The sequence below is a fragment of the Cygnus atratus genome, chromosome 5 (assembly GCF_013377495.2).
Source record: "Cygnus atratus isolate AKBS03 ecotype Queensland, Australia chromosome 5, CAtr_DNAZoo_HiC_assembly, whole genome shotgun sequence".
Lineage (NCBI taxonomy): Eukaryota > Metazoa > Chordata > Aves > Anseriformes > Anatidae > Cygnus > Cygnus atratus.
The window spans coordinates 50,137,411-50,151,667 of NC_066366.1; the positions used below are offsets into that span (position 1 = coordinate 50,137,411).

The window sequence follows — 14,257 nt, forward strand, 5'->3', positions numbered from 1 at the left end:
TGTAGGGAGTGAGGTCGCATACTCCACTATAAGCTGTACTTCCCCTTCTGCTGCCTGTCATTGCAGGAAGTCAAGTGGACGACACTTTGTAGGACATAAAGATGTTCTAGGTATCATTAGGTAGCATTCAGGGCTTAGTCTGGGTCCAGCTGTTGCATAGATTGAGTGAATATACATATGAGATTCATCTGTTCTAATTAGATTTTTTTTAATTTTTTTTTGTAGTGGAAGATTAAAATTGCCTACACATGAATGAAAGACTCCATAAAATACCACAGACAAAATAAAGACATGATCTCTAAATGAAAATTTTAGTTTATAAGAATCCCATTTCCTTCTCTACCATAAATATAATTAGATAGCATGAAGAAGATTGTTCCCTATCACCCATTAAGACAGACAAAAGCAGTAAGGACAAATGATGCGGGGAAGATCAATGTGGTCAGATTTTTCTGGAATTAGGATGAAAGGACCCGTCTCCAGAACTTGACAGAATTGTTTCCGTTCTTAAAGAAGGTCATCAAGACTATGCTGAGTGTAACATCAGCCAGGTTTGTTAAGTACCCGGTCTCTGTGGATCTCTACACTGTGAGCTACAGGCATTTTTGTTCCTTCCACATATGGATGGCACATTACTAGTTTGTTACCCATCCTCCTCATATCCTTCCCTGGCAGGGAGATTTGGGAAAATCCCTCTTCCTGCTCCAGGACCCTGTTACTCCTGCTGTTCTGGTTGTGAAACACCTCCACTGGAAGACAACTGTGGTTACACCCCACATGCTGGTAAGATTCCTTCAAAACCCTTCATTCAAAGCCTCCTTGTGGGAAGACAGACTCTTGCCAGGGGCAGGCTAGCACCCTATTCCTCTTGCTACCATGTGAAAACTCCCATTGTGGCTTTCCTCCTGTAGCTCCTTGCTTCCATTCTAAAAAGCAAAGGCCTGGGAGGAAGATGGAGCAGGAAGATGGGGCAGGAAGTTGCTCCACGTGTTATTTCCTAAAGCCTCTGCTCTGTCCTAGCAACCGTGAGATTTTTCCTAACCTCTTTCCCTTTAGCAATTGGCCTGGAACCTGTTTTTCTGCCACCCTGTTCTGATAAAAATCTCACCATCCTACCTTGTAATCAGTACTGGTGCACCGATTTATCAGGGTGGGATCTCACTGGAACTGCTCCCAGCTCTTGTTGAGTTCAAACAGCTACCACAGAGCAGGCTGCCTCCACCACAGCAAGTTATCGTTGATCTCAACTCTGTAAAAGCCGCTGCTTCACACAGAGGCTGGTATCTCCCGATCCACTGGGTGATGGTATCTTGCCTTGGCAGAAGCAATAGCTCAGGGCTTCCACTGAATTCTCACTGCTTGGAGCAAAGGGACTCCTCTTCCCAAACAAGACAGCAGTCTCCAAGTCTTCTGAGTCAGAAGCATAGCCACCCCACAAACACACACACACCAAACCCATGCTACAGCCACAGATGGGTCCCAATAAAGCAGGTTGGAACAAGTTTGGGGGAATAAGTCTGAGGGCCAGAGCGATGTTAGGGGTGCTGAGTTCTTTGTTGATTTGGGACTTGCATTGCCTTCTCAGTGCTTACAACACATTGCCAGAACCACTGTGGAAATGAGCAATGTACATTCCGGAACACCATCTTCCAAGGGACAGGGACTAAACCCTGCTTGCAAAACATTTATCCAGGGTCACTATGCAATGGCATGAATCAAAGGGTGTAGTGCAGTGGGAGAGCAGCTGTCAAAGCAGGAGTCAGCCTCTCCTTGAGACTGCAACTGCACAATAAAGGGTTTGCTATACAGGTCAGCAAGGCTGAGCACCAGGCCCCAGTGTTCCTCTGCAGTAAGAGTGGGAGAGCTGCAGACCTGCAATGGCAGTAGGGTGCTTATGTGTCTCTTGAAAACAGGTTTTACTCAAGAAAGCACATAAGGAGAGAGTACAAAGAATTGCTGTCTCCATGTGAGAAAATATGGATTCACTTAACAGCATTTAAAACATATTTTACAGACAGCCTGCTATGTTTATAAGAGTGACTGAAAGCTTTCGTTGATTTTAAAAGATTTATAGCAAGATACCAGAGACACTGAAAGTCAGTCTGTAAGTGATAGATTTAAACGATAATGTTAATCTTATTCATTAGCCATAGCAGTAATTGATAAAGGATATTGTAGCAGGATAATTCTTTAACACTTCATGTTTAATGTCATTGTCTTTCACTATTTTTTACTGACCTTTTGGGCTGCAGAAAGACACTATTCTGCTAAAGCAGAATGAATCTGTTGTCTCAGAAATTTTCTATTTTTGTCAAAGTTTTTAAAAAGACTTTAGGCAAAGATTTGGCATGTGAGAAAGGAGAACAGGTAGGTTGAGGATTAACGACAATGGACTAGGCAGCAAAGAGATATGTACGGGAGAAAGGACTCTGTAGGGACTGGCCCAGGTGAGCACTGACCATCAGCAAGTCCCAGAATAGGGGTAACAGAATGACAAGAGGCTTGTTACCCATTGGGAAAAAGCTTTTGTTGAGTAACACAGAACTTAAAACAGGCTGGGCAAAACTGCTTAGCAGAGAGAAATCACTTACAAAAACAACAGAACTCTCTTCCAAGGAAAATTTGGAAAATCTATTAATAACTTGAATTACCCAACTGTGATAATGTTACATTTTTAAACTGTTGGTTGTGTTTTTTTTGTTTTGCTTACTAATTTGATAATGAAATTCTACATTTAACTCTGAATATCCCTTAATTACAGAGCAGTTATAAGAGCACTGACCAGCCCACATGTGCAAACACGGCTGCCATTATAAACCATGCCAAATACATGCCCAGCAAGCCCAATAACTCAGCAATTACTTCTTAGTAGGATCAACAATTTTCCCCATGAAAAGTGTGGTGTTGGTTGCTTTGTCACAAATCAACACAATGAAAGGCCTGTTGAATTTGATTGTAACTGAAGGATGGAAAACTTTGGTAAGGATTATGGCTGTGGCTCCTGCAGCCTCAGTTCCAGTCTCATCCACTTCCAACAGAGCCTTGTGAATTGCCTGTGGGGAAAAGGAGCAAATGTAGTTGCTATATGTGGCAGCAAGAAGGAGGTGAAGATAAACTCTCATCTTATGGAATATTTAGGAGAGGAAAGAAGTGATAAAATCCAGCGGACAAAACTCTTGTATGGTAAATCTCCAACAACTTGCAAGGAGTGTTTTCTATTCCAGGACTAAATGGACAAAAATAAAAATAGACACACAGCAGATTCAGCCTCACCAGTCCTGAGCAGAGGGGAGATAACAACTGTCTGGTTTATTTTCTTATATGGTTTAGACTTCTACTAGCAACAACACTTTCTCTGTTGTTCCAAAGTTTATGGAAGCCTGCTATTTAAATGCTAATTTAGGAACAGTCTTTGTCTTCTCTACAACTTTAGATAGTAGCTTAAGCTGACATGGTGAAATTCTGCTACTGTAAATTAGAAGTTTCCTGGACACTGAAAATATTTTTTAAAAATGAGGTATTTATCAACACAAATATCATAACACACATCTCATTTGTAGTTTTCATGACACAACTGCATGTAAACTATTGTATTACAGTGCCAAAAAAGCATTCAAATCTTGTCCAAATTTTCCATGCACTTAATATCCAGCCTATTAATCATGATATTAAAATAATTCAAAGGTGGGACATCAGACCCTCTCTGTAGAAAAACACAATTATTAAGTAAGCCTGTGGACACCGTCACAAGTTTTGTTTATAACTTCAGTAAGACAAGGAGGGAAACCAAGTCATTAAAAATCCCAAATATAATTGATCAGAAAAACTAACAACCACCCCATCACTAGCTCTGTCCATCCACTTACTTGTGAAACTTGAAGATCCCGGCTGCCGCTAATTCCAGACAGATCAGCATTACTAGAGAATACATCAGTAATGCCCATTTCCTTGAACAAACTTTTCACATCATAAGACCCACTAATAGAAATCTTTGGCAAGTGTAAATGTGCTCTTCTGTTGAACAGAGAAAACAAAACAGCAGTGAAAAAAGGCAGTCTTGTTTCAGCCAGCAGGCTGGATAGTATGCAATTCAAGGATATTTGTCTGTATCCTTCTGATTGCTAATCTGCTTATTGGCAGCATTTGTATTTGGCCATCCAGAGAGATGCCCAAATCCATCTTCTTGTACATACACTCTTTCAATAGATTTATTTACCCTTGAAAAAACAAACAAACAAACAAAAATCTTCATTGCTACTCTTTTATCCCAGTGTCAAGACATGCATACCCAGCAGGATTTTGTAGCGAGAAGGTTACAGAGAATAAACAGACCAGTTGTGGAAAGCATAAAAGAAGGGTAAAGGAAGATAAAATTTACGATACAGTGAAGCAAATGAATTAGGTTAGCAACGTGAAAAAAAGAGGTATGGTACCCAAAAGGTAGCCAACCAAGTCTTGAGGTAGTTCTTGCAATGTCGTGTCTACTTCTGTCAGGTCAGAGAGCCTGTAGTTGCTTATCAATAATGTTTTTCTTTAGCTTATCTTGGGAATCATTTAAAACCCTGCTTTACGAAATCAGTACATGAAATCCAGGAGAAGGATATCTGAAATTAATGCTTTCTCTTAAAAATAATTTTGTTTCTGAAATTATAGTAATTCATCTATGTAGATTTACCTGGTTTCAAGTTTGCTATCCCATTTACAAACAACTTCCTTGGAGAGAGCATTTTCCACTTGTTTCATCTTCCCATCATCAGGCAGAATGAGCAATGCTCGTGCAGTGCCCTGGTAAGGCAGCTCTACCACCTCACAAGAGAGATCCTGGTCATAATAACTGTTATAGTCGCTATCACGCTGCATCATGTTGACTTTAACGGGTGTATTTGTGTTCACAAAAAAATCATCCTCATATGTATGTGTAGGATCAAAAGACTTTTCCCAGGCAGCTAGTGAGGGGAAGGAGACAAAGTTTCATTTGAATATATGAAGATCATAAAAATGGCTGATACAAATCAGACCAACTTAAATGTTAGGATGCTGGAGCACTGTTTATGGGAAAGGATTACTAGATCACTTCCACTTCCTGCATAACACACAATGAAGCATTTTAGCTGTGTGGTGAGTTTAGCAAAGTTATTTTGACTAAGTCATGTCTTGCTGAAAAGCAACCAAAGTTTGATGAGGACTAACTGAGAGAGAGTCATGCTTCTGTTGTAGCCATATGTTCCCATCACTCTCTTGTGCCTTTTATGTTATCTAAATTAATCTACTTTGATTTTGCCACAGGATCTTGCTATGCCTTTCCTGCCCTTCTATTTTCCCGTGTTAGGGGATGCCCCATACCAGATGCAGACTGACTGCCCTCAGTCCAATGAGGAATTCTTCAACAGAATAAAAGATCCTAGCATCCAAGCAGGGCTCCAGATGCACAGACCCTCAAAATGCTAGGTCTTAAGTTTTTACACAGCATATCTAGTAGATATACCTTAATACTGGGGACCCTGGAAGTGCAAGCATGTAATTCCTCCACAAGTTTCACTGGCATAGCATAGAGATTTCTGAAACATCTTTAGTCGTTATGTCCCAGACTACTGAGTCTTCATGCTATGAAACATTCCTGTCTATTAGGCAACCTACCAGACTGGGACTTCTCTGTCCGTAACTTTTGGGCAAATTAGGCCACAATCAAGCAATCAGTAATTCTTAACAATCAGATACTTTGCTTCTGGCCACATCTAATCTTTATCTTGAAAGTCCTCCACAGATTAGCTCTTTCTTAAGTTGTCACAGTGCTAATAAAGCATCACGAGTTTGCTACAATTTCTTTGTTTTGCATCAAAATTATCCACTGAGATATTATGTTATGTGTCTTACCTTTAAAATAAATGTAGTTTACAAGAACCAGTATAGTATTTGGATCAAGATGACCAATTAATTCAGGTATTTTCCCCTGGGTTTTCTCCTTTACATAATTATTGATTTGTGTCTTAGCTTCTGTTGGTTCATGGAAATTACTAGTAATAAATTCTGCATCATAAAACTGTTTGGTATTTTGTAAAAATGTCTGCTGAGGTTCATACCCAAGAGCAGTGAAAAGGGCATTTCCTATATTTAAAGTGATGTTAACATCAGTACAGTTCAGTACTGCTAAAACTTTATGAAAACTTTCATGTATATCATTTACGCGTGTCTCAGTCAGACTGTCAAAGCCCAGTCCTTCAAAAATCTGAGTCAGGGTGCTGGACTTAGCACCAAGAGCCAACATGGCAAAGGCAGTGGAGATACTTATAGGAGAAAAGAAAATGTTTTTATCAATTTCTTCTGATATAGCCTGCTTGTAAAATTTAAATACAAAATCTGCATAGCTGGAGCCTTGGTCTTGACAGTTGTACTTTAATAAATTCTCTGTTCCATCATGTAGATTTGTGTTCTTGACTTCATGGCAAACATCTCTGTGGTGGCATTGTGTTATGGCACAAAGATCAGCAAGGAGTAAACACAGGTACAGGAGACACTTCATCCTCTTTTCAAATTATTCTGTCACAAAATAAACAATCATTAGTTGAACAGAAGGTAATGATGAGCTTGGCAGTAAGAAATAATGAATAGTTTGTTATGATAAATAGTATGTATGGCAACTGTAAATAACTAATATACATAGAACATTTAAAGTAGCCATGCAAACAATGTCATGTCTCCAATAAATTCAACCAAATTATTAATTAAAACATCAGACAATCAAATTATAATATTCCACTGTAACTTCCATGAAAAGGCAATTCTCTTCTTCTTTGACAAAGAAAATATAAAGTCAGAGTCCATAATAATCTTTATTAATAATGACATTTGCTTCCTTGGATCATATAGGCTACAGCTAAACCAAAAATTTACCATAAGGTAAGAAAGGGTGGGGGTGTCAAAGATATTGAATACTCCATGGTACCTGCCCAAGTGAAGTTTGGAAAATGTGAGGAATCTCAAGGCAGCTCACTTCTCACTGAAAGTGGTATAAATTCACTCACTTCAATAGTGGTAGCACACACAGACAAACAGCTGTCATGGACTATCCAGTAGTGGTGGTTTTACTCAGCTGGGCAGGTGAGTTCCACCACAGGGAGCCACCTCTGCAGCCCCCCACTACCAAAACCTTGCCATGTAAACCCACTACACCAGCGCACCTGACATTTACAGTTCTGTTTACTTCGTGGTTTACTACTCATGTGGCCATCCGATAACCACAGCTGATAAGTGATGGATGAAAGCCATTTACATAAGCTTCAAGACAAAATTCAAGGCAAAGACCAGGAAGCAACCTGTGCCATGGCAGCGTGGCACTCAGAAGTGGGCATAAAGGTGTGGGAACCAGAAGGTTTGCACCAGATGATGAGGGGCTTGTTTGGAACAAAGAGAGCCCCCATTTTGTGAGCTGCACCAAATGCTTGTAGTGTGTTACATGGTGCAATGCCCTTCACCATGGGTTAACCTGCTAATACAGCCACAGGTGGATGGAATGTGTGGCTCCCTCTAGAGCAGGAGAAAGGACCTGGGTCCAAAAGGAAAAGAGGAGCACAGATCCCATTTGGCAATCAAAGGATGCTCTAGATTAATCCCCTATGGGGGCTTCTTCTTCTAATACTGATAGTGTATGCTTCACACAAGCCTCCTGCCCTCAATAGGAGCTGGAACAAGTCTCTGTTGAATTTAGTTCCCTGTGGAGACATCTCACATAAACCTGCTTCACAAGTGAACATACCAGGAAAATGAGATTTTTGCCCTCAGAGCTTCTACGTAAAAACTTTTCTAGATTTTTTTCTACTGGTATATGGTTATTCTTCCCTTTTCCAGCAAACACAGCCTGTCTGCATTCTTCTCTTCTGGGAATGTATTTTCACAAGTCTTGATAAGGTGAAGTTCTTTTTGTCACTTGTTCATTCCCGGATATGAAAGGTCATTGCACCTACTATCTAAATAAAATCTAAGTAGAGTTTCTGCTTTAGCCCAAATTCCAGGATTCTTGGTCATAAACCAGCTGATTTATTCCTTTATCTGTATAGTTGTCTCTCATTTTGTTTGTTTGTTTGTTATGAATATACTAGCCCTGTGATCTCATGTTTGACATGATCTGAGTATGCTGAGTATGTGTGGGAGCAGACAGTAACTGTTGTGACCTTAGTAAGAAGAGGAAATACTAAATCTTAATGTCCCTAAAATAAAAGATGGAGTCCGGCCCTAGATGGAAATATGAATCAACTACTTGAATTTATTTTAAGCAGAACTCTCCCTCTGCCTTCCAGAAAATAATAACAATAATAATAAATCCTTATGTACTCCAGATAAATGAAACAACAAAGTAGTGCAGAGGGTGTTGCAAAAGTATTTGTTGTTTAACGTCTCATAGACTATTCTTCTTTAGCTATTTAAGATATTACACTCTTAAGTGAAAAACAGAATGATTTTTCTCTGTCCATGACCAGTTCCTGTGTCCAAACAGAACTTTACCTAAATTTTAAAGAGTTTTTGAAGCAAAGAATATGGTTTTCCTGAAATAAGCTTATGTTAGGCATGGCTCTGTTCTTAACTTCTACTAGTAACAGATCAGTTCAAAACCTTCTCTTAGCATTACAGCTCTCTATAGAAATATAAGAGAAGTACTTCTACGATAAATTGGACAACACTGAAATATTGTCATCAAGTTTTCCCTGCACACTTTTCTCTTTAGAGATGTTAACCACATTAACTTTAATATTTTAAAATTAGAAAATTCCAGCCACCAAATTTTTTTGGTTAATATGTCAAAGCCAAAGTAACCATAAAAGCTTTATTATATCTGAGGTATATGTATAGGCAAATTTGAAATTCAGAAATTAATTCTGTGCCAAACCACAGATCAGATTGTCTATGAGAATAATAGGTGCAATTAAATTTAAATCCATCCACCCCCTACACTCACACCAGGCCTAATTAGAGAGCTTGGCCTTAGCAATTCAATAGTTGTTTTATACATTAAGTCACCAGAAGAGTTTATAAATTGGATGTGGTTGTTCAGTCACTACTGGGATTATGTTAATTTTGAGTCACATCGAAGGCTATTTTCAACGTGAAAGGTGATTTCATCAGTATTCTTCTTTACAAACATCTTTAAAAGTCCCCATGACTTCAATGGTTGTTTGATTCCAATTTGAGACTAACCATATTCCCCCAGAACAGCATATCTCACTGGTCCTTGCATATTAATTAATATTTCACATCAACATCCCCACACAACAAATTTACAAGTGCACAAGTGAAATAAACTTAACACGACAATTCCACAGAGCACAGAAAGCATCACTTTCAAGTCTCTAAGAAAAGTGCCTCTGCATTACTTACAAAATCAGAAGCCCTTCAGTGTTCAACTGACGATGCTGTTCTCCACACTGTTACTTATAAGGCTAAATCATCTTCTGCTTAATTTCCACTGTTAAATATTAAACAGACCTGATAAAGCATAGAGCCAAACCAAGAAAAAAAATACAGGGGAAATAAAGGGGGGGAGGTGAGGCAGGAGGGGAGGGTAGAGCAAACATAGATTAAATAGGTTTTCTGAAGATAATGTCAGCCAATGGAGCTGACAAAATTTGACTTTCTGAATTGTAGCTGTGCCTTTCTGTCTGTTGCTTCTGACCATGTGGGGGAGCTTAGTGCAAATATTGTGTAATTAGGACCCTACTGGAAACCATGAGTTTGAGCCTGGAACCACTGGAAACGGATGTTAACACTTGGTGCCAACAGGCAGCAAAAGCCTGTCTTGTGCCAGAGCACACACAGAGCTGTCAGCCACACATCATGGCAGCTTGGCACTCTTCCAAAGTCTGACCAGAGCCAAATTTTCCTCCTGATCCTCAACCTGAACATAGACTCCAAATTGGCTGTACCTTCTCAATCTGACTCCAGCTGTATGCTATTGAGAGGATGTATGTTAAATAAGTTTCCTTGATGGATTTCTTTCTCTGGCTGAGGTGGGCCCTGCATATCTCTGTTCTGTGTACTTCTGAGTTACTGCTCTAGGAAGATGGTGGGAATACAAGTAGCAAACTGTTACCTTTGCTCCTGCACATGCAGTATGTGCACACCCACTTCTTGCCCCTCTTGCACAAACTGAAATTACTGGAATGGAAAAAAGTCATGCTTGTTACTATTAACTTTTATTTTTTTTTCCAATAAGAATAAAATGCTAGTGGATTAAGCAGACAACATTTTTCCAGCTAACAAGAAAGACCTTGATTGAGCAGTGACATGAAACATGTTTCCCCATTTGTGATGAGTATTTTTCTCTTATACTTGTTTACTGACGTGTAATTTTGTCATTATAAACATAGATAAACATAGAGACAGGACATAGATAAACCTTGCCTTGACACGTCCCTTCTTTGTTTCTCTTTTTCCTCCCCTCCCCCCCCCCCCCCCCCCCTTTTTTTAATGTACTTGTTCCTTCTAATTCTGTCTGTAAAAGGTCACAAGCACAGAGATTATTTTACTCATCAAAGCCTAGATAAATGAAAGGTCATGGTGGTCAAGGACAAACTGTGTTACAAAGTGGTTATATGCCTCTCGTTTTCTATTTGTTTGTAAGTCTTTGTAATTACTGTTTTGTTTATAATGATGTTAGGCTACACTTCAACAAGGCATTTCCCTAACATTTCATTATGGCAGCAGAAATAAGGTGCAATACCAGCTTTAAACTAAAATGATGAACATATGCATGGGTGACAGATGTGCCACACACTGCCATGAGCCAAATACAGTCCCATCTTTCTTCTGATCACAGTTTCAGCTCTCAAATTATGTCATGAAACCATATTAACCACATTCATACTGGTCATTCATCTACTGAACTAGATCTTGCTTCTCTAATAATTATTTTTAACAGGAATTAAAGCCCAGAATACTGAAACAACCAATCAAATGTGGTTTATTACTTCTGTTGATTAAGATGATAATCTACCAGTCATGAACTCTACATAACCCAAGTCTATGTTATTGCTGGGTACTTCATGTAGATCAGTGTATATTCCATAGTTCATCTCACACTTTACTTCTTTACAAGAAATTTAATCACATAATATTTCATGTATTTACCAACATTTTGCAGACAGCTTCTTGCTAGTAAATTTTTTTTGAAGAAATCATTCCAAAGCAAGTTTAAAGAAATCTTAAACAAAGGCTGGTATAAAAGCTTGTTCAACAACAACAGAATCATGCACTTTGTCTAGTGTTTTTGTTATGTTTCTGCATGGTAGGTCAGAAAATTACAGTTCTGACATTAATTTAGCAACAATAATAACTGTTCTGGGATTATGACTCGCAGACAGACAAGTTACTTCCACTATCAAAAAGTCTTTTTCACTATGGGTCTATTACATCATAAGTAACACACGGTTTCGTAAATGTAAAGTGCATAGCCCACAAATATTTTGACATAGCAGCAAAGTGAAGGAAACTGAGAGTAGAATTAGGAAGGGAAATGAACATGCATTTCCCCTTCTTTTCCCCTGATAGTTTTGAGTTATACTAGTCTCTGGGAAGGATCAGGCAGTCAAAGTTGTGGGAAAATTAAGACCAAAGATGTATGCATGTTTGGTAAACTATGGTTCTTCTAGCCTGGATAACATACGTAATGAAGAAGAAAGACTCAATCTTCACTCAGTGACCATAGCATATCCTTAGTACTTCCTGGAGAACTTCCTCCACTGTCCTGCCAGGAAGGCAAAATGGGCATCTGGGGCAATGGGAAATGGGGACGAAATACAGTCTGTATACAGTGACAAGGCTGTTCACTGGAAAAGCAAAGTTCTGCTCAGAGAGCTTCATTTCATTTGAATTGGTATCACTAATTATTTGTAAGAACTATGTAGACAGCAGGGACTAGAATTTAATATATTCATATACTATACCAATGATGATCAATATTTACAGTAATCCTCATTTTTAAGTTACAAGACCAATACTAGTTACAAATTGCCTACTTAAATATAACAGGTGTTTTACATGTGTGGTATACGAGTAACAACTATACCTCCTACTGCTGCTTCAATTATGCAGGTTGGCAGATATGACACAGGAATTACAGACAACAGGAGCCCTCCTGAAAAAAGAGCAGAAGACTAGGCAATATGTTCTAACATTAGAAACCTTTATTTAGACTCCAGGTTATTTCAAAAGATGGCCAGTTTTTCATTATTTCTGCATGTAACAGCTTCACTGTGGAGATTCTTTTCAGACTCGAGAGTTTAGTAACAAACGAATATTAGTAACAAAATAGCCTTCTGAGATTTTCATATTCAAATGATTTCCAAGACAGGGAGAAACAAAAAACAAAATAAAACAACAACAACAAAAACAGTTGACAAAATAAACATGCTGAAATCATAAATATGCTGAAATCTTACTGAGTATAAGGAGCTCCAGGAACTGTTTCCTTTGCCCAAATATTGTTGAGAATACTGGAATGACTTCAGAATGGAATGGACTGCCTGATGCATGAAGAACTGGTTTGAAAATTTGAGATATGTTGCCAGCTCTGTTGAGCAGCTCAGCTTGGACCTTGGGAACATCACTAACATTGTCTGTTGGACTTCAGTTTTTTTCATCTGTAAAATAAAAACAGCACATTAGTTTCCTCATTGATATAAGATGAAATACAATGTGAAAATACAATGTTACCCTCAATGGACTTGAGCACCATTTTAGTTCTTTACTACTGAGTTTAATGAAGACAGGTTTATCTTTTAATCTGTTTCAGACCATGGCACCTCCCTTGGTAGCAATGATACATAGTTTGAAAATCTGTGGTCTGCAGGACTACAGCTTCATTTATATAGACTCAAAGTGAAGCTAGAAATGCTCTTGAGTTGCAAATTTCCATAAATATTGCTCTGAACAGAAAGGGGAATATTCTGATGTGCTTAGTACCTGCATCCAAGAGGTGCTAGCTACATTATAGCATGAGAATAGGAGAATAAGCACATATAAATTGCACGTATTAATAATTTGTATGCATCACACAACACTGCCTGAGCCAATGCTTTTACCAGATATTTTTCTTTCATGACCAGAAAATGTTAAATATATGTTGCCAGTTCATAAAGCACAAGTATCTTATATGAGAAAATAAAGATGGATATGACTGTTGTGTTCACTAAAAAGTTATTTTTCACCTTCCAGTTTGACACAAAGACCTTGACAGCTGGGATCATTTCACGTGAACCTCTTCATCTACTGCCAGTCTCGTGTAGGTTTTGTGCTTTTAAAATCATATTATTTATCTGTGTTTAGGCATTGGAATCCTCTGCTGACTGTTTAAACAAAGAATGAAAGGACTGCCACCCTCTGCTGATAGCTATATGCAGACAGGAAGCTAAGTTTATATGAACTGAATCAGTGGCAGAGCTGGGAAGGGAAGCAGAAATTTCAAAGTCCCAGCCCAATGCTGTAACCACTGGCCCATCCTTCTTTCTTAATAATGTTCTTGCGTTAAAGAAAGAAAGAAATTAATCAATTAATTATGGGTTTCAAACAGTAATATAGTACTTAAAATTGTAATAAATGTGTGTCTATACAACATGAAAATACAGTTAACAAGAACCATCCCAATGAGTAATTCAAGGCTTAAGCAACTTAAAATTTTGAAAGCCTTCATTAAAAAGTTCTTCTTCATCTTCCCATTTGTTCTACTGACCCTACTATCTGGGACCATCTCAGCTGAACTGCTTCCTATACCTCCTCTGTACCTCTGAGCAATACCAAATCAAGTGCCTACGTTTAGCCATGCAGCTGATCAAGTATGGCTGATCAAAGTAGATTGAAGTAAACTGTAATGACATTATTGTGTGACTCAGAAGCACAGCTGCCTAAGCACATAATATGGATTTTGGCTAAAGTTCAAAGAAAGGTCCCAGAAAGTGGTCTTGCAAACCACGGAGGCAATTTGCCTTGCTTATTACTCCCTGTCAGTCTCTCTATTCATACGTAACAGCTTAGCTGGAAATACAGGGACAAAACCAAGAGTCTACCAAGTAACAAACACAGAAAGTAAACAGGTCTCAATTTTATTTTGAATAGATACAGCATAGATTAAGCTTTGTTCTGATTGCTACTTTCAACTATGTAGGAAGAAGGCAGGCCAACACCACATGGCTTATAAAAAAGTCCTACTCCAGGTCTATGCACAAACAGGTAACAAGAGCCATTTTTTCATGAATTGAACCATTACACAAGC

General features: G+C 38.6%; 1 protein-coding gene across 1 annotated transcript; it reads right to left on the reverse strand.

The window, feature by feature from the left end:
* Nucleotides 1-2,744: 2,744 nt before the first annotated feature.
* LOC118244586 (serine protease inhibitor 2.1-like) lies at nt 2,745-12,544 on the reverse strand. Its single transcript, XM_035539663.2, has 8 exons — nt 12,429-12,544; nt 12,056-12,124; nt 10,082-10,146; nt 9,370-9,457; nt 5,875-6,537; nt 4,676-4,946; nt 3,867-4,014; nt 2,745-3,053 (listed from the first exon to the last, which is right to left on the reverse strand). The coding sequence occupies exons 5-8, from the start codon at nt 6,518-6,520 to the stop codon at nt 2,859-2,861; spliced, it is 1,260 nt and encodes a 419-aa protein (XP_035395556.1). The 5' UTR covers nt 6,521-6,537; nt 9,370-9,457; nt 10,082-10,146; nt 12,056-12,124; nt 12,429-12,544; the 3' UTR covers nt 2,745-2,858.
* Between the last annotated feature and the right edge of the window lie 1,713 nt (nt 12,545-14,257).

What these genes read in the sequence shown, in the direction of transcription:
- LOC118244586 (XM_035539663.2), bottom strand. Translation starts at nt 6,520, where the DNA reads ATGAAGTGTCTCCTGTACCTGTGTTTACTCCTTGCTGATCTTTGTGCC. An exon ending in AAACTACATTTATTTTAAAG is followed by an intron (nt 4,947 to 5,874) that starts GTAAGACACATA and finishes TCCCCTCACTAG; the next exon opens with CTGCCTGGGAAAAGTCTTTT. An exon ending in GATAGCAAACTTGAAACCAG is followed by an intron (nt 4,015 to 4,675) that starts GTAAATCTACAT and finishes TCTGTTCAACAG; the next exon opens with AAGAGCACATTTACACTTGC.